The sequence below is a fragment of the Podarcis filfolensis genome, assembly GCF_964270895.1.
Source record: "Podarcis filfolensis genome assembly, chromosome: 14".
Taxonomy (NCBI): domain Eukaryota; kingdom Metazoa; phylum Chordata; class Lepidosauria; order Squamata; family Lacertidae; genus Podarcis; species Podarcis filfolensis.
In genome coordinates this window covers 30,942,553-30,965,651 of record NC_139616.1, presented here as the reverse complement: position 1 = coordinate 30,965,651, position 23,099 = coordinate 30,942,553, and the positions used below count along the sequence as shown (strand labels likewise).

Sequence of the window (23,099 nt, the reverse complement as noted above, 5' to 3'; positions counted from 1 at the left end):
TCTACTTAAAATGTGATACAGAACACCCTCCGCTTCCTCCGGACTCATTTGGTGAAGACAACTCATATAACTCTCTCTTTCTGACCATTTGTTGCCTAGGACTTCTGCAACTCTCCCTCCCCCACCTTGGGTTTTCCCGTATTTCCTTTCGGGGAAATTGGTTAAATCCTTATTCAACAAGTAAATGTCAGTGTGATATTTGTATAAGTAATGAAGCAGACTGTTTAAATATGGGTGAGGATAGTCTCTGGTAATCTTTTCTTTGCAATAAAAAATGTAGGATTGTTTCCCATCAGTATGTTACTGGTCCAACAGGGAGGGAGGGATATAGATGATAGATAGATAGATAGATAGATAGATAGATAGATAGATAGATAGATGATAGATAGATAGATAGATGATAGATAGATAGATAGATAGATAGATAGATAGATAAACATTGCATGCTTTTTGCAGGTCTGATACCTTTGAGGAGGAGGAGGACACTTGAAAATTGTATGATAGGATAGATAACATCAAAGTTATGGGCAGTAGAAGGCTGTCAGGTACTCCCATTGAAATTGACGGCAAACACAAATGGATGGGATGAAATGAACTAGCTTTCAGGAATGAACTAGTTTTGATTCAGCAATGAGATTAATGCAGTTCTAACTAATAAACCACAAAGGCTGTGATCCTATGCTCACTTATCTGGGTGTAGGTCCTATTGAACTTAAGGGGACTTATTTCTGAGTAGGTTTGCATAGAATTGCACCGGAAATGAATGGAAGTTTCAATGACAAAAATGAATGGAGTAACTAGACATTGTTCCCCCCTTGCACACTGCTACAACCTTAATGCCTGTTAGTCCTCCCACCGCTCCCTTTGGGATAACAAGCCCAGAGATACCATGTTGATTTTGCAGGGTTTCTGTGACCGAAGGAAGCGTACAAAGGTGGGGGAAAGAAGAAAATAAATAACTCCACGACCACTTTGCAAGAACATCATTTAGCTCACATTTTAATATCTGAAAATAGTATTTAAATTTTCAGCCATATTTTGGACAGCAAACCAGCACATGAATTCACAAAACCTTGCCAGGACAACACAATCATTCTCAGATGTAAAAACAGTGAGGTCACATTCAACAAACAGCTTCGTATGAAAGGTGAAATGTACAGAGTGAACCAAGAGCCCAGAGGATTTCCTGGGCTACTTCTGCGCAAAGTCAGATCCTTACAAATAAAGTGTGACGTGGGAAATTTGGAGATGGTTCATTTGCCTAGGTTAGTATATGGCCCCTGGAGGGTTCCTTGTGAACTAATGTGGCCCTCAGGGTGACAGTAGAAACACACACACACACACACAGCGCTTCCCAGTTGTGGAGTGCCTTTGGAATAGATCCAAGGCTTTTACATTTTGATAGGTAGTGTTCAATGTTTGTCTTAAGCACAGACCTTTTGAAATTGATGGGCACGACTAATTTAGATGCATTCATTTTAATGGGTTATATATAACACAATCAAGTCTAAAGAAAAATTAGATTACCCTAATATAAACTGCAGCCCTAGAAAAAAATGCCGGGGGGGGGGGATGTGGTTGTCACCTTTCTCTTACCCGCATCTCTCCATAAAAATATAATGCATGACACACTTCCATCACACTTGACATTTCTTCCCCCTCCAAGAGCAGCAGACAGTGAGAGAAGTTGAAGCAGCGAAATGTTCGATGCAATGAGGATCTCATCTCCCATCTTCTTTTGCTAGATGTTACCAGGGAGACATAGAACAGAGAAGGAGGTTGGTGGCACAACACCGCCGCCTGCCCCCATCACACCTCGTTTGGAACCACCTTGTATATTTATTCTTAAAGCATTTTGAAGGACATCGGGATGCTACAGCCTGACCCTTATTTACAGCAAATCTGGTTCCTGGCATTTCAAAACAGCAGCAGACGACACACACTTTCAGAAGCAAGAAAACAAGTGCTGAGAGATGACATGACTTTTTTAAAAAAGATAACACTGCAAAGGAACACATTATAGGTGTGTGCATTTAAAAATCCTCTTGTCAACAAGGCAAGATTGCATTGGACCACATCTAGCTGTGCACTCTGGGCACGAGTGAGAAAAAGTTTGGTGCTTCGGAGTACCAAGTTGTTAAGGACAGACCTTAGCAGATGCAGAATTAGCTGCAAAAAAGAGCAAATTGCCACACTGACTACATCCATACCTTACGTTTAAAGTACTTTGATATTACTTTAAGCAGCTGTGCCTTTCCCCAAAGAACCCCCAGAATTGTTGTTTGTTCAGGGTGCAGAGAGTTGTTAGGTGACCCCTTTCCTCCTCCTAGAACTACAATTCCCAGAGTGTTTTAACAACCCCCCTGCCCAGATAACTCTGGGAACTGTAGTTCTGGGAAGGGAATACAAGTGTCTCCTAACAACTCTCAGCACTTTTGATGAATGACAGCTCCCAGTATTATTTGGGGGAAGCTGAGACTGTTAAAAGTGGCACAATAGCATTTTAAGTGTATGGCTTACATGTGACCACTGCCAGACCTTCCCCCTACACCTGTTCTTGTGCTTTTGAGGATGGGAAGGGGAATCTGCCAGTTCCCAGAATGAGATTCAGATGAAACATTCTCATTAGAGAACTCTGTCACAGAGTCAGGATCGTGGGAAACTGGGCACCCTGACAGAACCCCGGAGGCTATACTGCAAGGAATTTGTGCCACCCTGCAGAATTGAAGGGACTCACATTTTCCAGCGATGGACTCACCACGCTAACCCCTCAGCCCTCACAAGCAGAGGCAGCAGCAAGCTTGAATTGATGCACTAGTCCGATGGTCAGAGCTTTACTCAGTATCGGTACCCCAACTATGGTCTGAATCAGGTCCCTGATACGTGCGCTAGGAAAGGTGAGGCAGTTGTGGCCAAGATGCTGCTGGGGAACCTGCTCCAAGGACCAGGTCCCAGTTCCAGCAGCCTGCAGGGCAGCTTCTTCTTGCTCAGAAGTAGGGTTTATGGCTCTTCATTAGAACAGTTTGGATTTGATATCCTGCTTTATCACTATCCGAAGGAGTCTCAAAGCGGCTAACATTCTCCTTTCCCTTCCTCCCCCACAACAAACACTCTGTGAGGTGAGTGGGGCCGAGAGACTTCAGAGAACTGTGACTAGCCCAAGGTCACCCAGCAGCTGCATGTGGAGGAGCGGAGACACGAACCCAGTTCCCCAGATTATGAATCTACCGCCCTTAACCACTACACCACACTGGCTTGCTGACGCTATTGGACAGCACCCCTGCTGGTCCATGCTTTAACTGCCACTTGCAGGAGCTGGTGCCATACTTGTTGATTCGGATTCCGTGCACCCCACTGTCACTCATGGGTCTGCAGACTTGGTCAGACCCCACCTGGAATACTGTGTCCAATTCTGGGCACCACAATTTAAGAAAGATGTTGACAAGCTGGAACGTGTGCAGAGGAGGCAACCAAGATGATCAAGGTTGTGGAAACAAAAAATTTTTTTTCTTTCCAGTAGCACCTTAAAGACCAACTAAGTTAGTTCTTGGTATGAGCTTTCGTGTGCATGCACACTTCTTCAGATACCTGAAGAAATACCTGAAATATATTTCAGGTATCTGAAGAAGTGTGCATGCACACGAAAGCTCATACCAAGAACTAACTTAGTTGGTCTTTAAGGTGCTACTGAAAGGAAAAAAAATATTTTGTTTTGACTATGGCAGACCAACACGGCTACCTATCTGTAACTGGAACTAAGGTTGTGGAAACTAAGCCTTGAAGGAGCTGGGTATGTTTACCCTGGAGAAGTGGAGACTTGAGAGAAGTTATGATAGCCATCTTCAAATAACTTAAGGGCTGCCACATAGAGAAGGGAGCATGCTTGTTTTCTCTTGCTCTGGAGGGTAGGACTTGAACTAATGGTTTCAAGTTACAAGAAAGGAGATTCCGACTAAGCATTCAGAAAAACTGTCTGACAGTAAGAACTGTTTAACAGTGGAACGGACTTCCTCGGGAGGTTTTGGACTCTCCTTCCTTAGAGGTTTTGAAGCAGAGGTTGGGTGGCCATCTATCACAGATGTTTTAGCTGAGGTTCCTGCATTGCAGGGGGTTAGACTAGATGACCCTTGGGTCCCTTCCAACTCTATATTTCTGGTTTGGCTGGCTTTAATTAATTTACTCCTCTCCCCAAATCACCACCCAAATTATCCCAATTAGCATTGGTGTGCAACACTTAAAGTCTGCTTCCTAATTCAAATGGTTTTCTAGTGGTGCTGATAATGGGTGTTGCTAGATTTAGGGGAAATGGCAGGGCAAAAACCCTTGGGAAAGCAGGGCACAAAATGGAACATTTTTCTTCATATTGGCTTTGCTCAGGTTTGCTGCTGAGGTGGGTGGTGTTGCTTCTGCCCCTGTGGGAGCAATCTGCAAAACAGCAGGCCACTAGAAGCATGTAAGTAAGATGTGAGAATGCTTTGCTTTACCAGGAATGGCTAGGTGGATTGTAGCATGCTCAACAGAGATGGAAAAATATCTGGGGACAGTGTCGCATGGTGTGTTAGGGTTGGCAGGATTTACAATGCATTCTATGTATCAATACTACAAATTTCCATCCCTTTTATACCAGCTTAACTTAGCCACGGAGAATCAAGTCTGTCCAATCCTGTTATGGTTTTCGTTTATGGATTGCACTAGTGTATCCATTGTCAACCTGGTGTCCTCCAGCTTCTTGGACTACAACTCCCATCAGCCCACAGTGTAGAACATTGGGAACTGGCATATGTCTCCCTTGCCCATGAAGCATGATGGAGAAATATCTACCATGTTGGATGGGCTGGGGTGAGGTAGAGAGATCCAGGTCTTCTTACCCTTCCACCTATTTATGAAGCCAATGGTTGAGGTGGAGCAACAGTGTTCCCCATTGAGAATCATGCCTCCTGCTATCTGCATGCCCCACCCCCTTGATCTGCATAGCCCCACCCCTGTTTCCTGGTCTTGCTTGTGTGGTGTAATGTTGAAGAGGAGAGCATTTCTGTGCAAGGCGGAAAGAAAGCAAATATTTGTACACCCTGGAAACAGGATTTGGCAAAGTCCATTCTTATCATGCCCATGGCATTTGCCACCACAATGTGCTCCAAGCAAGTTCCAGTTCTCTTGAAGGCAATGGAGGTCCCTTCTACAGCTTGCTAGTCTGCATGTGCCCATTGGACTCCACACTTCTCTGGAGTAGCATCGCCTCCTGCAGGCGGCTGCTCTTCTCTTGCCGATGTTCGGTTGGGTCGCCGTCTTCAATGCCATTTCCTTTGCGGAGGCACAGGACCTTCTGAAAGCTCTGCTTGAAGTTTTCGGAAAGAAATCCATACAGGATGGGGTTGGCACAGCTGTTGGCGTAGGAGAGAACCACCACGAAACAGAAGATGCCAACCAAGACAGGCTCCTCCGGCAAGATGAAGATCAGGTTGATGATGTTGACAATGTAGAAGGGAAGCCAACAGAAAACAAAAACAACCACAATGATGACCACCATCTTGGTCACTTTCCTCTCCGACCTTCGGCGCCTTGTAGAGCCCACTCGGATTCCCGAGGACTTGACTTTGATGATGATCAGCAGGTAGCAGAGGCAGATCACCAGCAGAGGTCCAAAGAACCCCAAGACGGAGGTGTAAATGATGAACACCGCAGACCAGATCTGCACCGGGTCAGGCCAGCTCATGTTGCAGGTGTCAAAGGTTTCCTGGACATCAGCGAATATGATCATTGGGAGCACCACTAGGAAGGAGAAAGTCCAGACTGCCAGGCTGATCAGTCTGGCGAACCTTGGGTGACGCCACTTGGTAGACTTGATGGGGTGAACCACGGCAAGGTAGCGGTCCAGACTCATGACTGTCAAGCAGAAGATACTGGTGAATTGGTTAATGCCATCAAAAGCTGTCACTAGCCTGCACATGAAAGTCCCAAATGGCCAGTAGGAGATGGCATTCTGGGTAGCCAGGAATGGCAAGCCGAGCATGAAGAGTACGTCAGCGATTGCCAAGTTTAAAATGTAAATGTTGGTGACGGTCTTCATCTTGGCATAACGCAGGACCACGTAAATGACCAAGGTGTTCCCGCTCAGCCCAACGGCACAAACCATGAGGTAAATGATTGGAATGAGCACAGACCGGATGCTGGTAGGAATGGAAAACCCTCCGAGAGTCGTGTTGCTTGTTGTGTTAGCCAAAAAGGAGAAGTTATCATCTGGAGGAATGGCTTCTTTGAGGAAAGCGGTGGAGAAGTACAAAGGATCCATGCTCCTTGTCTCAGTGTGGTTTCTTAAGAATGACGAAGCCTATTGTCCCGCAGCATTTTCATCCTGGGGGAGAGAAAAACGAAAGAAACACGGAAAGAAAAGATTATTGGTGGGCATGTTCAGAAATCTCTCCTGTTTAAAATGTATGAAACAGCTGCCTTGCACATTCTGCTGTAATGCACCAAAATAATTAGCTACCCTGGCTGGCAATTATTTAGGAATTAAGCAGATGTTTTGTTTTCTCCCATCAACCTTCTCCTGCAAATAAAAACGAATATGGGAGCTGTGAACAAAATGAGCTCACCATAATAGCCTTGGATGTTACTGGATCATTCTCTCAAAGGAAAAGAGAAGGCTGCCTCATACCGTGTCAAGCCATCGAGCTCAGTATTGTCCACACTGGCTGGCAGTGGCTCTTCAGGATTTCAGACAAGGGTCTCACCCAGCCTTACCTGGAGATGCCAGGGACTGAACCTGGGACCTTCTGCATGCAAAGCAGGTGCTCTACCCCTGAGCTGTGCCCCCTTCCCCTACAGGAAACTGAGTCAGAACCTTGGTCTATCCAGCTCAGTACCAGACTCAGGCAGCTTCCTGTTCCAGCAACTCACCAGACCTGATCCCAGTCTTCACCCTCAGGGTTTGGAACATAGGAAGATGCCTTATACCAAGTCAGAGCAATGGTCCATCTTCGTATTGTCTATGCTGACTGGAAGCATCTCTCTGGGGTTTCAGGCAGGGGTCCCTCCCAGCCCTATCTAGAGATGTTGGGGGTTGAATATGGGCCCTTCTGCATGCATCTGATCTACAGTCCTTCTCCCAGGAGACATAAAATGCTACACCACTGAAGGAAGAATGTAGACATGGAAGGAAGAATGCTACAGCTGCAAAGAATTCAGGGGCAGTAAATGGGGATAACCTCTGTATCTATGCACATTTTAGTTATTTATATTGACCACGTGTTGATCCATCAACTTCCAAGGCTATTAGGGTGAGCCAACAGTTAGTGCTTGAACTGACTAGAGGGGTGGCACCCTAGACCTAATCTTGAGAGGCACCCAAGACTTGGTGCGAGATGTAAGTGTGGGTAAGCCAATTGGGAACAGTGGTCATAGCACTATTAAATTAAATATACATGGAAATGGCCAGTTGCCAAGGAAAGCGCACATGGTCACATTTGGTTTTTAAAAAGGGAACTTCCTCAGAATGAGAAGATTGATAAAAAAGGAAGTTGGAAGGCAGAATCAAAAGGTTCAAATCACTCCAAAATGCTTGAGAGTTGTTTAAAAACACAGTATTAGACAATCAACTGGAGTGTATATGGCAGATCAGGAAAGGTGCTATGAGGGTGAAGAGGACACCAACACGGTTAATGAGCAGAGTCAAAGAAGCTATTATGATCCTCAAGGTCCCTTCCAACTCCAGTTCTATGATTCTATGATTCTATTAGAGGTGAGAAGGCTTCCCTCCAAAAACTGAAGTCTTGTCCAAATGAACAGAACAAAAAAGAATGCGAAAACCTTGGCAAAGAGAAAGAAAGAAATTGTAGGCAGACAGTAAGGGGTGCTAAAAAAGAATGTGAGGAACACATTGCTGAAAACATTAAGACAATAAACAAGATGTTCTTTAAATATATTAGTAGCAGCAAACTGTCTAGGGAGGTGATTGGACTCTTGGATTGCAAGGGAGTCAAATGGGTGCTAAAGGAGGATAAGGAGATTGTGGAGAAACTGAATGAACTACCATATTTGCATCTCCCTTCACAATGGAAGATATTGGGCAGATCTCAGTGCCTTTTCAGAAGGTGAGTCTGGGGAAATAAGGCAACCAGTGGTGATGAGAGATGAAGTTCTAGGCTCAATAGAAAAATAAAAACTGACAAATCACCAGGCCCAGATGACATCCTCCCGAGAGTTCTCAGAGAACTCAAATGTGAAATGGCTGATCTTCTAACAAAAATACGTAACCTGTCCTTCAGATCAGCCTACATACCTAAGGACTTTAAAGTAGCCAATGTAACACCCATTTTATAACAACTTATGCAAGTTCAAATTGTTGCAAGACACCTGTAACAATAGGTTTCTACTCATCTTCAGTGAGCTATGCGCCAATGAGTTTGCCGCTCTCTCTTTAAAACTCTCCCCTTTCATTAACTCTTTATCTATTAAAAGTTAAAACATTTTTGACCCATGGATGTCTTAATCAGCTCCCTGCTGTGCTCATACTTTCAGGAACAACCATAGGGATTAGAAATTGGCTTTATCAGAAGTGAAGAAAATGAGGTTCTAAGAATTAGGATTGGGGGATAAATTCAATTCTGTTTGCATTTTAGAACGAACCTATGTAATTTGCACTTCCTGAACCAATACACAAACCGAAATACACAGCCATCCTTTGCAAACTGCACTTTGCCAGACTTTTTTTTGCAATGCATTTCTTCAGATAAGTAATGTGCAGAAAGATGCATGTATACTAGAGTAAAATGTGCATCGAAATGCATATATTAGCAAAAAATAGCATTAGTATTATAGAAGAGGAACATGCTTTACAAAAACCTGCACATTAGACAAAATTGCATACACAAATGTGTGTATTAGAAGAAATTCATGCTATTTTTATGAATTTTCATGAGGATTATTATTATTTATTTTAAAAATATGAACAAATGTAAAAATGTGGAGAACTATACTTTCAGAGTGGAAAAAATTAGAAACTGAGAGCAACTCAAACTGACAGATTCACCTCTCCCTACACAGGGTGCTGAATCCTATCTCTTCCCTCACACTCTTTGCTTTTTCTGCGCTCTGGTGGAATTGCTGAGGTCTAGTAGGTTATTCCCTTTGATATTTTAATCCATCAGATCCTCCTTAGACTCAGAGCAATTTATAACTGCAGTTCTTTTTCATTGATATTACATGTTATTTTTACATGCATAATTTTGAGTTAAAAATAATTCTTCCTGGAGTTGAATACTCAAGCAAAAAAAAAAGCTGTGTGTGTGTGTGCCATTTGACCTGCCTTATCTCCTGTCTTCAGCCTTTTTAGTCATAAGAGAAATGGATGAAGTTGAAGCAGCCACTTAATTTGGTTGCAAACAGGCTGTGCTGATAAGGTTTCAAATTCCAATCCCAAGGACAAAGCAACAAAAAAAATTTTTTACTCTCCCTCTAGAAAATATAGCCCTGGCTGTAAAGTGTAATCTGGCGTTCCCAGGGCTCTTAAGTGGCAGAGAACAAGAATCTAGAATTGTAGAATTGGAAGGGACCCATAGGGTCATCTAGTTTACCACTGCACTGCATGAATTATACCTATGATGCAGAACCAGGCTCCTGGAGTCACAGTGGCTAACGGTCAAAACACACCCCAAGAAGGCTATTCCAATGGAATTCTCTTGGGTTGTTTGCTTGCTGGGTTTTACGCTAAAGTAATTATTTCCTCCACACCATTTCCGCGAATCAAATTGCCATAGGTGCCAACTCTTAGGGCCCTGGGTACCCGAGCGCCCACAAAATTCCCCATGAAGGGGTTGGGCACCCACAAAGTTTGGTGCCAGGACTGCATGGCACCCACAGTCATAGGGCCAAGCTGGCACTCCTGTTGCCACCTCACCTTAGCCCTGAAGTAGTGGCAGTGGTGGTTTGTGCCTCTTGGGACTGGTGGTAGGCAGAGAGCCCAAAGAGTTGATGGCACCAGAGCCAATGACAGAGGCAACAAACGATGGTTTTGTGCCCATCCACTTCCATGCTGAGTTCTTCAAGGGGCCACACTGAGGCAGAGGCAGTGCAGGAAATTGACAGGCAGTGCCACCTCTGGAATGGGTTGCCAGGTTTCAGAAGGTTCTTGAGCTTTTTTAAAGGAAGACCCCAAAACAGGGACAGACTGAGGCCCTATGAACCAGCCTCCTCTGAGTCACCATCTCCAAACAGACCCTTAAGCAGCTTACAGATTGAAACCAGATGCCAAAGACTTCAGTATAAAACAAAACTTTAGAACTTCATTTAAAGTAGGGCGTGAGGGGGTGCTGTGGCCCTCCAGATGTCACTGAACTGCATCTCCCATCATCCACTGCCCATTGAACAAACTGGCTTTGGAGTCCAAAAACATCTGAAAAGCTGGAGGTTCAATGCCAGTGATTTAAAGCATCAGAGGAAATCAAAATATTTAGTAGCTTAAGAACTGAGATGAAAGCTAGCAGAAAAGCAGTCTGACTCACCAGCTTAGGAGAAAGCAAAACACATTCAGGATTTGTGTTTATTGATAATGATTCCATTAATTACCCGTCCTTCACTGTCAGGTCCCAGGATGGGTTATAATCTTTAAAACGTTTTAAAGGTCTTAACAGATCTTCTGAGGAATAAAAGCAAGAAGGGGTCTCATTTGTTTCCCAGTGGAGGGAGTTCTGCCTGATGGGAGCCACCACAGAAAAAAATATTGTCATCATCACCGCCAACCTAATTTCACTGCAGATCCAGCCAATTCTTTCCGACTTTCAAATGCCTCTGTGGGGATTATTCAAGTTCTAGTCATCAATTCTATTGAATGAACACATGCATTTCTCTTGCAAACTACAGATACATATTTTAAAATGTGCTAAAAGCAGGTCCACTTTAAAAGAAACAGAAAGCAGCCTTCATCATTCCCTAAATTTTGTCTTTATGTCCACTTATTTCTCCATCAGAAGGAAAGTCGCCTCAAGGTATACAGGCAAGATCTTTTAATGAAACTTATTTAGCCCTTAATACTCTTCATCTGTCCCATCACAATCTCTGGTGGAGAAAGAATGGATCTTTCTCGCTGTTTCAATGTAGGCTCAGTTCACAGACGGGGAAATGGAATATTGCATTAATAATTCTGAATACTGGATGCTTATTCTGGTTTAATTAACATGATGTATGCATGCTTGTTCCACACTGCACAGAAAGGGGCCTCATTCACACATCTGAGTATATCGAAAGGCAGTCTAAAAGCATTTCATTTTGTTTTTAAAAATTGCATGTTAGGAACATAGGGAGCTGCCTTACACTGAGTCAGACCATTGGTCCATTGACGACATCATGCTGAATCTGGCTGATACTCCACCTAGTTCAGCACTGACTGCTTTATGCTAAGCCAGACTATTGGTCTATCTAGCTCAGCATTGTCTACACTGACTGGCAGTGGCTCTCCAGGGTTTTGGGCAGGAGACATTCTCAGCCCTTTCTGGAGTTGCTGGGGATTGAACTTGGGACCTTCTACATGCAAATCAGTTGTTTTAATCACTGAGCTACTACTGCCTTTTCCTATCACTCAGTGACAGAAACACCAAGAGGGTGGCTTGCAGTCCTGAGTGGGTCACTTGCAAGTCACAAACAAAATTTCATCTCTGGTGAGAAAAGCTGCCCAGCAAAATCAGTTCAAACGCTCAGTCACTAGATCCCAAATGTACATGAAATGACATGTGTATGTGTCTGTGTATCTGTGTATCTGTGTATGTGTAAGCCAGCTGATATGCACCCAGTGCTCATTGGACTGCTTCACACCTGCACTTCCACTGCTTTGAAGGTGACTGGTGACTGGGATCATGCACTGACCTGCATGTGTGAAATGCACCATCGCAGGTCAGCCTCCCCACCCCTGCCAGATCTTTTCTTCTTCTTCTTCTTCTTCTTCTTCTTCTTCTTCTTCTTCTTCTTCTTCTTCTTCTTCTTCTTCTTCCTCCTCCTCCTCCTCCTTCTTCTTCTTCTTCTTCTTCTTCTTCTTCTTCTTCTTCTTCTTCTTCTTCTTTATTGGATTTATACACTGCCCTAGACCCAGCGGTTCTTCTGATCATGATCTTCCAGCCATAGAAACAGAGAATCATAACATTGGAAGGGACCCTGGGGATCATCCAGGCCCACCCTTCAATGCAGGAATGTGCAGCTATCCCTTATGGGCGTCAGTCCTGCAACCATAGCATTATCACCTTCATGTTCTAACCAACTGAGCTACCTAGCTTTGCATGACAGTCAAGTGTGGACCTTTTCACACATTCAGTTGCCAGTTAATGGGAGGGTTCAGGAATCAAGTGGTGGGCAGGCATGTGTGAACCAACCCAAGCCTTCCCTTTTCCCCACACAATCGTCATTTCAGTGTGACAAATGATGGGAAGTCCCTGCTTGCAACTTCCTTCTGCGTACACCACCACCACCACTAATAATAATAATGATCAATAATAATAAATAATAAACAAATATTTAATATCATTAATATTTAATGGCATTTAATACTATTAATAATATTATCAATAATACAAATGTATTTTATTAACTGGTGATGATAATGACATGTGGGTTGCCCACAAACACACAAACACACAAAAAGTGACCTCCAATGCCAGAAAATTGATCCTCTTGAATTAAGCAGCCACGAATTGTTCAAAAACCTTGAGATTGTTCCAAGGATTGACTCATTCTGCACACCCCAGAAGAGTGTGTCCATTTTAATCTGCTCTCGCCAAAACCACAAGAGAGTCTGGTGGCGCCTCGGTGGTGGGGCTCTAGCCCAGTCCCCCAAAGTTTTTGCCACAATGCCTACCCGCTAGACTTGAAGTCTCTCGCTTCTACCCACCTCTCCGCCCTCCTTCCAACCATATGCTTGTTGCTTTACCTGGCTTGGCTTGGTCTCTCTCCGCCCCACTTCCAGGGACCGTCCTGCTCCAAGCTTGCCCTCCAGCTTTCCTCAAAATCCAGGTCCAGCCAGCCTCCCTCCTGCTGTCTCCTCCGCTCGGATTGTCCTGCTGATGGTCGCCAAACGCAGCTGCTTCTCTCTAGGAGGACAATTTCCTTCTGGGACAGGCGTCGTCTTCTCCTTGACCCCACCACCAGCAGCAAAGTTCTGTCTCTGAAGCCGGCAGGCTCCTGGCTCCGGAAAGTCAAACCCTCGCTCTCCCCGCTCAAGCGCCTCACTAAATAAATATCCAGCGCCAGGTCTCTAAGTAGCACAGTCGACGGCGGGGGAAGGAGGTGGGACGCGGGGGGAGGGCATTTGCCTGTTGCGCTTTATAGGCTGCGGCCAGCGGGTTGCAGTACCCCCTGCAGACAACGGACCTGCCTTGCAAGGAGGGCGGGGAAACATCTCGCCCGAGGGCTCCAGGGAGCTCCTTTGAAAAGAGGGGGGAAAGAAAGCAGACGCTTGGAAGTTGCGCGTGGGTTGGATTTGGGAAGGCTGCCGTTTCTTAGGATCCTCTGGCGCGCCGAAGTACGAAAGAGCTGCTGTCATGTCACGTTATGGATTGCACCATGAGCGCTAATAATAATAATAATAATAATAATAATAATAATAATAATAATAATAATAATAATAATAATTATTATTATTATTTATACCCCACCCATCTGGCTGAGTTTCCCCAGCCACTCTGGGCGGCTCCCAATCAAATGTTAAAAACAGTACAGCATTAAATATTAACAACTTCCCTAAACAGGGCTGCCTTCAGATGTCTTTTAAAGATAGGATAGCTGCTTATTTCCTTCACATCTGAAGGGAGGGTGTTCCACAGGGTGGGCGCCACTACCGAGAAGGCCCTGTGTCTGGCGCTGGGAGCTTTGCACGGTAACAACATCGCAGAAACCAAAAGGCAGGGCTCAGCCCCGAAAATGTTACAGGCGAAATGCTCTGCGACGGCTAGGATCCAAAACGCAGGACACAAGACGAGCCTGCTGGATCAGGCCAGTTGCCCATCATAGTCCAGCATCCTGTTCTCACAATGGCCAACCAAATATCCCCAAAGGAAATCCGCAAGCAGCACTCAAGCACAAGAGCACCCTCCCCTTCTGTGGTTTCCGGCAACTGGGGTACAGAAGTCTCCGACTGTACAGGAGGAGTAGTCATCGTGGCTAGTCGCCACTGGTAGCCCTCTCCTCCGTGAATTGGTCCAGTCCTCTTTTAGAGCCATCCAAGTTGTTGGGCATCCCTGCCTCCTGCGGGAGCGAGTTCCATGGTTAAACTATGCGGTGCGTCAAGGACGCAAGCTTTCGGGTTGCGCAGAGCTCCTTCACAGGAGCAAGGGAAGTGGGGGAAGCGAGGGATTTTAGCAGAGCTGAACAGCCAGAGGGTCGTGCCCATATTTCTTCCCTTCCTCGCTTCCCTCCTGCCCCCATCGCCTATATATATATATATAAATAAATAAACCAGCCGTAACATTAAAGCATCAATGAGAAGCGTCTCCAGGGCAGTCCGATAATAAGGGAGATGCGCAAAGTGGTGAACGCAACAATTGGAGAAGAAATGGCAACAGGCAAGAATGCACACAACACACACACAGAGAGAGAGAGAGAGAGAGAGAGGGAGAGAGAGAGAGATTGAGATTGGCTTCCGTTTGACTCATTCAATCTCTTTTCCTTCGCTCCCATTTGGGAGTGAGGAGTCTTTTTCCAGCCTGCCCGGAATGCTAGTTTCAAGCGGAGACGCCTTACCTCGTCAGTTTCAAGTGGCGCCTCGTCTATTTCATCCATGCCCTTCATTTGCCAAGGCTACTTTGCATCAAGCCTCTGGCTGGGCGCCTGAAGGAATGGGGCTGGCGATGTGAGGTGGTGGTGGGGTGGGGAGTCTCCTGAGGGGTGGGGGATGCTGCCCCCCTCGCCCTGCAAAGCGGATTTCCCGAAGTGTCTGCTTTGCGCGCTAATTCATATTCTTTGCTCTAAAAAGAACTCCGATTTAGGGGCGCGTTTGCGCGGAATCCACCCCCCCCCGCAAACTGCAAAAGGTTGCCCGCACCGCTTCTCCCCCCCCCCACTTCTGCTTGGTAAACAGCCCGCTTCCTTTTTCTAAGCCCCGGGGAAAGAAACTTGCCCCGAAGAGCCTCTCCTCCTGTTCCCGGTGTGATCTTGGGCGCCGCGGTGGAAAGAGCCCAGAGCCAGAGGAACTCGGCTGGTGAAGCGGCAGGTGGGGGCGTCTGGGGCGTCTCTATCCAAAGCGCGGGCGGTGCTCGGTCGGGAAAGGTTGCAGACGCTTCCCAAAAGAGCTCGAGAGAGGGAAAGATCAACAGGAACCCGTCGCGCTCTGCAGCCGCGCGCCCGTATCATGGTGCGCGCAATTTCCGCATGTGGAGTCGGGGGAAGAATCCCATATTTGCTCTTTTGTCGAACGTCGCCAAAATATAACTGTCGGAGCGATGTTTTCGAATGTGTCAGCTTTGATTCCTGCGGGGAACAAGCGCAAGCTTTATGGTTACACAGCACCCTTCGTCGGGCAGCCCCCTCGCCTCCCCCGTCCTTAAGCTGCTGAAGTTACCAGAAAATTGGCTTTCACAGTGGATGATGGCCTTCTGCCGCTATTAGGGGTGGGGGTGGCTTTGTGTGTTTTCTATGAACTGCGTGTGACTTCGTGCGAATATGTTTGCATTATAATGTCTGCTGTTGTTTGCGGTTTGTTTTCCATATGCTGCAGGTCCTTTGGAGAATTTCTGCCTAAAAAAGCCACTGAAGCATAATAAGGATAAAAATAAGCAGATCAGATGTGATCCTGCTCTAATATTTGACTTCAATGGTTGTGGATAGTTGTGGTCCTTTAGGAAGGGAGCTGTCACAGCCCCACTCCATGTTTCTGTAAAATGGGCACATTCATTTCATAGGTAATCTCCCACAAAAATAGCAAGATTAATTTATTGCATTGAAGTCCCAGCTTTTCTCCAAGGAGCTTAAGGGGCTGTACATGGTTCTCTTCCCAGTTTATGATCAGAACAACCCTGTGTGGTGGGTTAAGCTGGCCCGAAGTCACCCAATGAGTTTCATAGCTGAATATGGATTTGAACCCTGGTCTCCGAGGTCCTAGTCCAACACTCTTAACTACTGCCCTACACTATAGTTTTATATAAACTGCCTGGTATACTTTTCTACCAGCATAGCTTGAGCTGGGGCGAAACCAGTCTTTCATCCTGGTCTCAAAGACCCAGTTTGGCACACACAGACCCATATGCATTTGTGTACACACACACACACAGGCTGGGAGCCTCATTGGTGCCCCTCTAGAGGCTTCACCTGGGGCAAAAAGCCTTGCTTGCCCCCCCCCCCCGTAGCTTGAGAGTTAACTTCAAGAGGTGCATTAAGTACATATGAGAGCACAAGAAGTGCCTGCTGGATGATGACAGTGGTCCATCTAGTCCAGCGTCCTGTCGTCACAGTGGCCAAACAGATGCTGGTGGGAAACCTGCAAGCAGGATCTGAACGCGACAGCCCTCTCCCCTCCTGCAGTTTCTAGCAACTGGTATTCAGAAGGATTATGGCAGAGTACAGTAATCATGGCTGGCAGCCATTGATAGCCTTGTACTCCATGAATCTGTCGAATCCTCTTTTGAAGCCAGCCAAGTGAAGAGTCAATAGGAGCTACAAGCCAAGCCAAGCCGATGAAAGCCAAATTGGCTATTATTGTCCAGGGGACAAAATGACAGGAAGGATTTGAAACCTGCGGGACCAGAGATTTACAGAAGATTGGAAGAAGTATAATTGAAAAGCAATTGTAACCAACAAATTACGCTAGTAGGACTACAAGAAGTTTTGTAAGGAGGAATATATGAAGTGCTACAAAGTAGACAAAGAATAGAGATATTGGTTATGAGTTTTAAATGTAACAGGGAAAATAAGAAATGTATACTACGAGATTAGATTGGAAAATTTTCACTGATGGAAGTCAAAAAAATTGAATAAGATGTAAAAATATGTTTAATTACTGTTGAAAATGGTATGTTGAAAAAACTAATATATATATAGATAGATAGACATAGATATATAGATATATAGATATATAGATATATAGATATATAGATATATATAGCTATTATTGTCCAGACACAGCCATATATCTATGCAAATCCCATTGCCATCTTGACTGTCCTGTTTGGTTTCTCTGTGACACACCTGGACCCCTGTTCCCAGTTCACCCCTCTCTCTGCCCAGCTGTGCTGAAGAATTCTTTCTTAGTTTCCTTGAATTCCCAATGGTTTCTTATCTAGGATGCTCAATGTACCACCACATACCAACCACAGCACATGATGCTTCTGTGATCCAATGGTGCTTTGGTGTACGGCCCCTTTGGCCTGAACCAGCAGGTTTTTCATGGGTCTTAAAACTCAGGGTCATGGGTTTGAGCTCTACGTTGAGCAAAAGAGTCCTGTATTGCAGGGGGTTGGACTAGATGACCCCCGTGGTCCCTTCCAGCTCTACAATTCCATGATTCCATGCTCTTAGGAGCAGGGTTGGTGGATCACTTAATAATTTTTGTGCCTATTATAGCAAGGCTAATGCAATGCTCTAGAAGCTGTGTGCTTTTTAATTATATTTTTACAGGCACCTGAATGAAGCTCGTGAACCACTGAAGATCACAGACTGCAGCTTGGGAATCCCTGGTTTGGATTATATTGAGCTAGATAAGGCAGCTTTCCATGCTCCCATCTGCACATCACTTCCTGGCTGCAAGGAATTCTGTTGTCTGATTCACCCCCCCCCCCTTATTTTGAAGGAGAGCTGAGAATTTTGCATGATGAGAGGAGGGGGAAATGGCTGTTCTGCACCTTGCGATGTTTTTCCTGCCCTGTGCTTTCATTCATTTATCAAGCTGCGCTGTGTGTTGTACTTGATAATGACTTAGATGAGGTTAATTTACTGCCACAGGTTTGCAATTAGAGGCCTATCACAGGGTCAGGGCATGTGTGTGTTTATGTGAGAGACGGCAAGGAAAACACGTGGAACAGTCTGCTTGCTGCTGGTCATCTTCAAGTGCAATTTGTGACTGTGTGTTCAAACTCAGGTTTTGCATGGTCTGGTCCATAGGAAGAAGTATCCAGAAAAATTAAGAAAGCAGCAGGTGATTGCATGCAGGACCATAGGAAGCTGTCTTATGCTAAGTCAGAAGGCTGGTCCATCTAGTTCAATGTTGCCTACTCGGACTGGCAATGGCCCTCCAGGGTTCCAAATAGAGGCGTCCCCCAGTTTTTTTTATGGGACCTTCAACATGCAAAGTAGATGCTTCTGAGTGATCACTCTTCCCCAATTGCCATCTTTGAACATAGGCTTGCCAGAGGACTGCATGTAGCTGCCATTCCACAGCCTCACTGGGAAGGTACAGAAAGTTGTACCAAGTGTAATTCAGCTTCCCAAGAACATCAGTGCTTCCTTTTTTAAAAAATAAAATAAATGAAGTTTCTAGTCCTTAAGGCAGTGGAGGTCTTATTGAAATCTCAGTAGTCAGTGGGGTGGCTGCACAAAATTCCCTGTGTGTGGGTGTACAGGAGAGTTCAGACTCCTGCATTGTATGTTTCCGCTTCCTTGTGGCTAGCAAAACTATAATAAATTATGCAAAATGGTAAAGCTTTCAGAGCAGATTGTGCAAGATAAGAGCATGCCAGTGGGCTCAATATGCATGATTTGTGTCAAAGAATCCAGCTTCTCCTGCAGCAGAATCAGTTCACATGGATAGATGATTTCAAACACACAGGGCCTCCCCTTGAGCAGAAGTGCACCTAGGCTCCCGTGAGCCCTTGGAAAGGAGATTTATTGTTGCCACCCAAGCTGGGAGAGACCACGTCCCAGAAACTCAAAAAGTTGGCTTTTTGTCACCTTCTGTGCTCTGTCAGTGACTGCCTCCATAGCCATCAGGGTTGGGTCTGCTCTGCCTCCCCTCCTCGTCTGCCTGCCTGCCTGCCTCCCTCCACTTGCTGCTTTCCTTTCTAACATTTCCCTCCTTTCCTTTCTCCTCCTTCTGCAACTCTTGCCCACTCTCTCTGTCTCCTTCTCTCTAAGCTGCACTGGGTGCTCCACTCAAAGTTCAAATAGTGTCACTGGCCAACCAGGGAGGTGGCTCTGCAGGGCTGCTGCCACAGCCCACATCAGAGACCGGATCTGTGCTCAGAGGAGCCTGCATGCCTTGCCCGGCCACTCAGAGCAGTGGAGCAGTTGCCCAGGGAGCAGGCGGATTGATGGCAGGCAGGCAGGCAGGCAGGCAGGCAGGCAGGCTCCTAGCCACTCCATACCAGAGTGGAAAGCCCCCATTTTTGCACCCCCTTGTCAGGGGCCAACCTAGCAAAGCCATAAGTACATACCTGCTTCTGAGTTTCTGAGATTTTCAGCAGGCATTTAGCATGCACTTCCAGGTATTCTGTCGCAGCCATTTGCTCACATCTGGGGAATCTTTGGCCCTCTAGATCTTTCTTAGCTGCAACACCCATTAGCCCCAGCAAACATGGCCAGTGCCCAGGGAGTTCAGCAACATATGGAAGGCCAAAAGTTTCCCACACCTGCCTTTGCTCACCTTTGCACCCATTCTGCAAGCCGCTCCCTCTGAGATTAGGTGAGTGATGCATTTACTGGAAAGGCTCTACATTTCCGTCTTGCAAGAGCTGCTCCCGGGTCAGCTGAAAAAAACCCATCAAACTGTTTGAGTTGGAAAAATACAATGCGGAGATAAATTTCTGGGCCACCACCAGTCTCTCTTTTGCCATTACTTCTTTTAAACAGAGAATTAGTGTCATAATATGAGCAATGAGCACTGCTCCTTTGCCACATGGACGTGATGGATGGCACTTACGACAATGGCGGTGGTTAACATGAAATATCAGCAGAAGGCCAGGCTGCTGCAGCAGCAGCAATAATCTTCAGCAAGGGAACAGTAAGAGCCGGCCGTGTGCGTGAGGCTTCACCGATGATTTAGCCACCAACCTGTCAAAGTTCTGGAGACAAATCTGATGTGTCTGGTGGATCACTCGAGAGATGCAATTTGCTGGAAACTTCTGCCAGGAGTTTTTTTACTGCTGAGTCAACTGGAGAAGTAATGGCTAGCTAAACGTCCATGAAATATGTCATCCAGTTCCATTGATCTCTCACACTGTTGACCACTCAGTTATTTGGAGCAGCCTCCCCCAACCTGGCACCCTCCAGATGTTTTGGACTATGACTCCCATCAGCCCCAGCAAGCATGTTGGAAATTGTACTGAAAAACATCTGGAGGGTACTAGGTTGGGGAAGGCTGGTTTAGTACCTTCTGTACATAGATGCCACACCCACACAGACCAAACTTAGTCCAGTCCAGTGCAAGGGATCAAGGGCTGTAGGATTTCAGGGTCATTTCCCCTTCTGCTGTGAGCGCTAGGCTTTTACCAGGAGACCAAATGATATATGTAATTGCATTAATAATAATAATAATAATAATAATAATAATAATAATAATAATAATTTATTTGTACCCCGCCCATCTGGCGGGGTTTCCCCAGCCACTCTGGGCAGCTTCCACAAAGACCAAAAATACATTAAGATGTCACACATTAAAAACTTCCCTGAATAGGGCTGCCTTAAGATGTATTCTGAACGTCAGGTAGTTGTTTATCTCTTTGACATATGATGGGAGGGCGTTCCACAGGGCGGGCTCCACTACCAAGAAGGCCCTCTGCCTGGTTTGCTGTAGCTTTGCTTCTCGCAATGAGGGAACCGCCAGAAGGCCCTCGGTGCTGGACCTCAGCGTCCAGGCAGAACGATGGGGGTGGAGACGCTCCTTCAGGTATACTGGACCGAGGCCATACATATAAGGGAATACATGGAGGGGCATGCAAGATCCTCAATGGCTTGGGTCCCAAATACCTAACAGAGCACCTTCCCCAGTATCAACCATCTCAGACCCTTCAATCTGCATCAGAGGCATTGGCAATGGTTGCTGGAGGCTGCCTGTTTGGCCTTGGCCCATGACAGGGCCTTTTCAGTGGTGGCTCCTTTCTGTGGAATGCTGGCTTCCCAGCACCATGAGTTGCTACCACTTACTGGGAGGGGGACAGGAGCTTCACACAGTGCACTGCATGGCAGTGGAACCAACCTGTTGCTCCTGCCACCACATGCCACACCAACTCCCCACGCTCTCCTTCCTTGCAGGCTTTTAAGCAGAAGTTGGATGGCCATCTGTCATGGATGCTTTAGCTAAGATCCCTGCATTGCAGGGGGTTGGACTAGATGATCCTTGGGATCCCTTCCAACTCTACAATTCTATTATTCCATGATTCCCCACTCTGCCCTTTCTATACACGTTGGCAGCCCCTAATGTGTGGAAACTGAGAGGACACAGAGCCCCACTCTTGCCACTCCACCAGCCGCTACCAGTGACATGCATCTGTCTCCCTCACAATAGCTTTCAGCAGGAATTTGAAAACATTCCTTCTCTGAATGGCTGAAAAACACTCTTCCTAGCAACCTGGAGCTTACTGGCTGTGAGAATGTTTTCAACTGTTTTTTTTTTAAAATGTCATTTAATTATGATTTAAATGTTTTTAAACTGTTTGTAGAATGCTTTAAAACTCAGAATGCTTTAGAATGCTTCCTGCCCTGCTCTCCATCCAGCCTTCAGACCACCATCCAATTAGCAAGGGAGCAGATTAAGAAAAAGTGGGTGGCGGGTTTGGTTGATGATGATTGATTTGTTTATGGAATCTGTTTGAAGTACGAGCTCTTCTTGTCAGGAGGAGATGGCCTTCATTGTATTTTTCCTAAGGTGGCAGCAAATGAAAGATGCTAGCACCGACCTGCGGTTGTTTTTGTGACCCAAGTGCAACACTTAACTCCATCACCAGCTAGCACACTCCCGCCCCCAATCTCATCCACACCACACACCTGAAGAACTCTTAGACCAGGCCTGCCTTCCCCCCAAGAACCCCCAAGGAATCATAGTTTGTTCATTATAGTTTGTCTAGGACACGGACCTAGAATTCCCAGTCGGCCCTCAACACACAAACAACAGTTCCCAGGATTTTTCACAATTGCAAATGTGGGAGAAGAGTGCTTCTGGTGTGGATGTGACTGGAAGCAAGCTCTTTCCCAAATCATGGTGTTTTTTTGTTGTGCACTAAGAGAGGGGACTAGCAGAGTGGGTAAGAGGAGCAGGAACTCATCAGACAGGTGAGAGTAAACCCTCTTGGTCACACTTGAAACACAACAGATGTAGATGAAGGAAAGGTGGCACACTGAGTTTATGGCAGTAACAATCAAAAGAACCTAAGATGAGCCCTGCTGGATCAGGCCAAGGGCCCATTTTGTCCAGCCAATTTCACAGTGGCCAACCAGATGCCCTACTGGGAAACCCTCAGGCAGGAACTGAGCACAAGAGCATTCTTCTCTCCTGCAGCTTCCATTAATTCAGAAGCATTACAGCCATTGTGGTTAGTACCCATGGATAGTTGTCTATGAATTTGTCCAATTCTCTTTTCAAGCCATCCAATTTGGTGGGCATCACTGCCTCCTGTGGAAGCAGGTCCCAACTATGGGCTTGTGAAAATGGACTTCCTTAGAGGAACCAACTTCTAGGGGCCGAGGACCCTTTGACCCACCCAATAAAATATCTGAGGAGGTTGGGACCCTGCAAGGCATTGCCATTCAAATTGTATGTGAATGTCACATCTAGTGATTGATTATGCAGGGTGGGGCTTACCTGCCCCCCCATATTTTATTCAGGTTGGCACCCCTGCTTTTATCTGTCCTGAATCTTCCAATACTCAGCGTCATTGGATGCCCACGAGTTCAAATGCTATTAGAGAGTGAGAAAAAACTTTCCTCTATCCAACGAAAAGAGAAAAACGTTACATTTTTTTTTTAAAAAATTGAATAATATTATGAACTTCTCTCATGGTGCCCCTTAACTGACTTTTCTCTAAACTGCAAAGTCCCAATTTTTGCAGTCTTTCCTTCCTCTGTGTGGAAGGATGCAAAACGCAGGGTCTTCATGAGATCTCACATCAAAGAGGAATGCATTAGTTTTAATATTTCATGTGAATTGAATCGATATCTGAGTAGAGGGCGCTCTGGATCACAGCTAATGCCTTTAGCATTGG

At 45.8% G+C, this 23,099-nt stretch overlaps 1 protein-coding gene across 1 annotated transcript; it reads right to left on the bottom strand.

Annotated features, from left to right (window-relative positions):
* Positions 1 to 3,824: 3,824 nt before the first annotated feature.
* Positions 3,825 to 15,219, bottom strand: LOC310749878 (somatostatin receptor type 5-like). Its single transcript, XM_083587200.1, has 3 exons — positions 14,719 to 15,219; positions 12,911 to 13,549; positions 3,825 to 6,352 (listed from the first exon to the last, which is right to left on the bottom strand). Exon 3 carries the CDS (start codon positions 6,287 to 6,289, stop codon positions 5,177 to 5,179), a length of 1,113 nt encoding a protein of 370 aa, XP_083443326.1. The 5' UTR covers positions 6,290 to 6,352; positions 12,911 to 13,549; positions 14,719 to 15,219; the 3' UTR covers positions 3,825 to 5,176.
* Between the last annotated feature and the right edge of the window lie 7,880 nt (positions 15,220 to 23,099).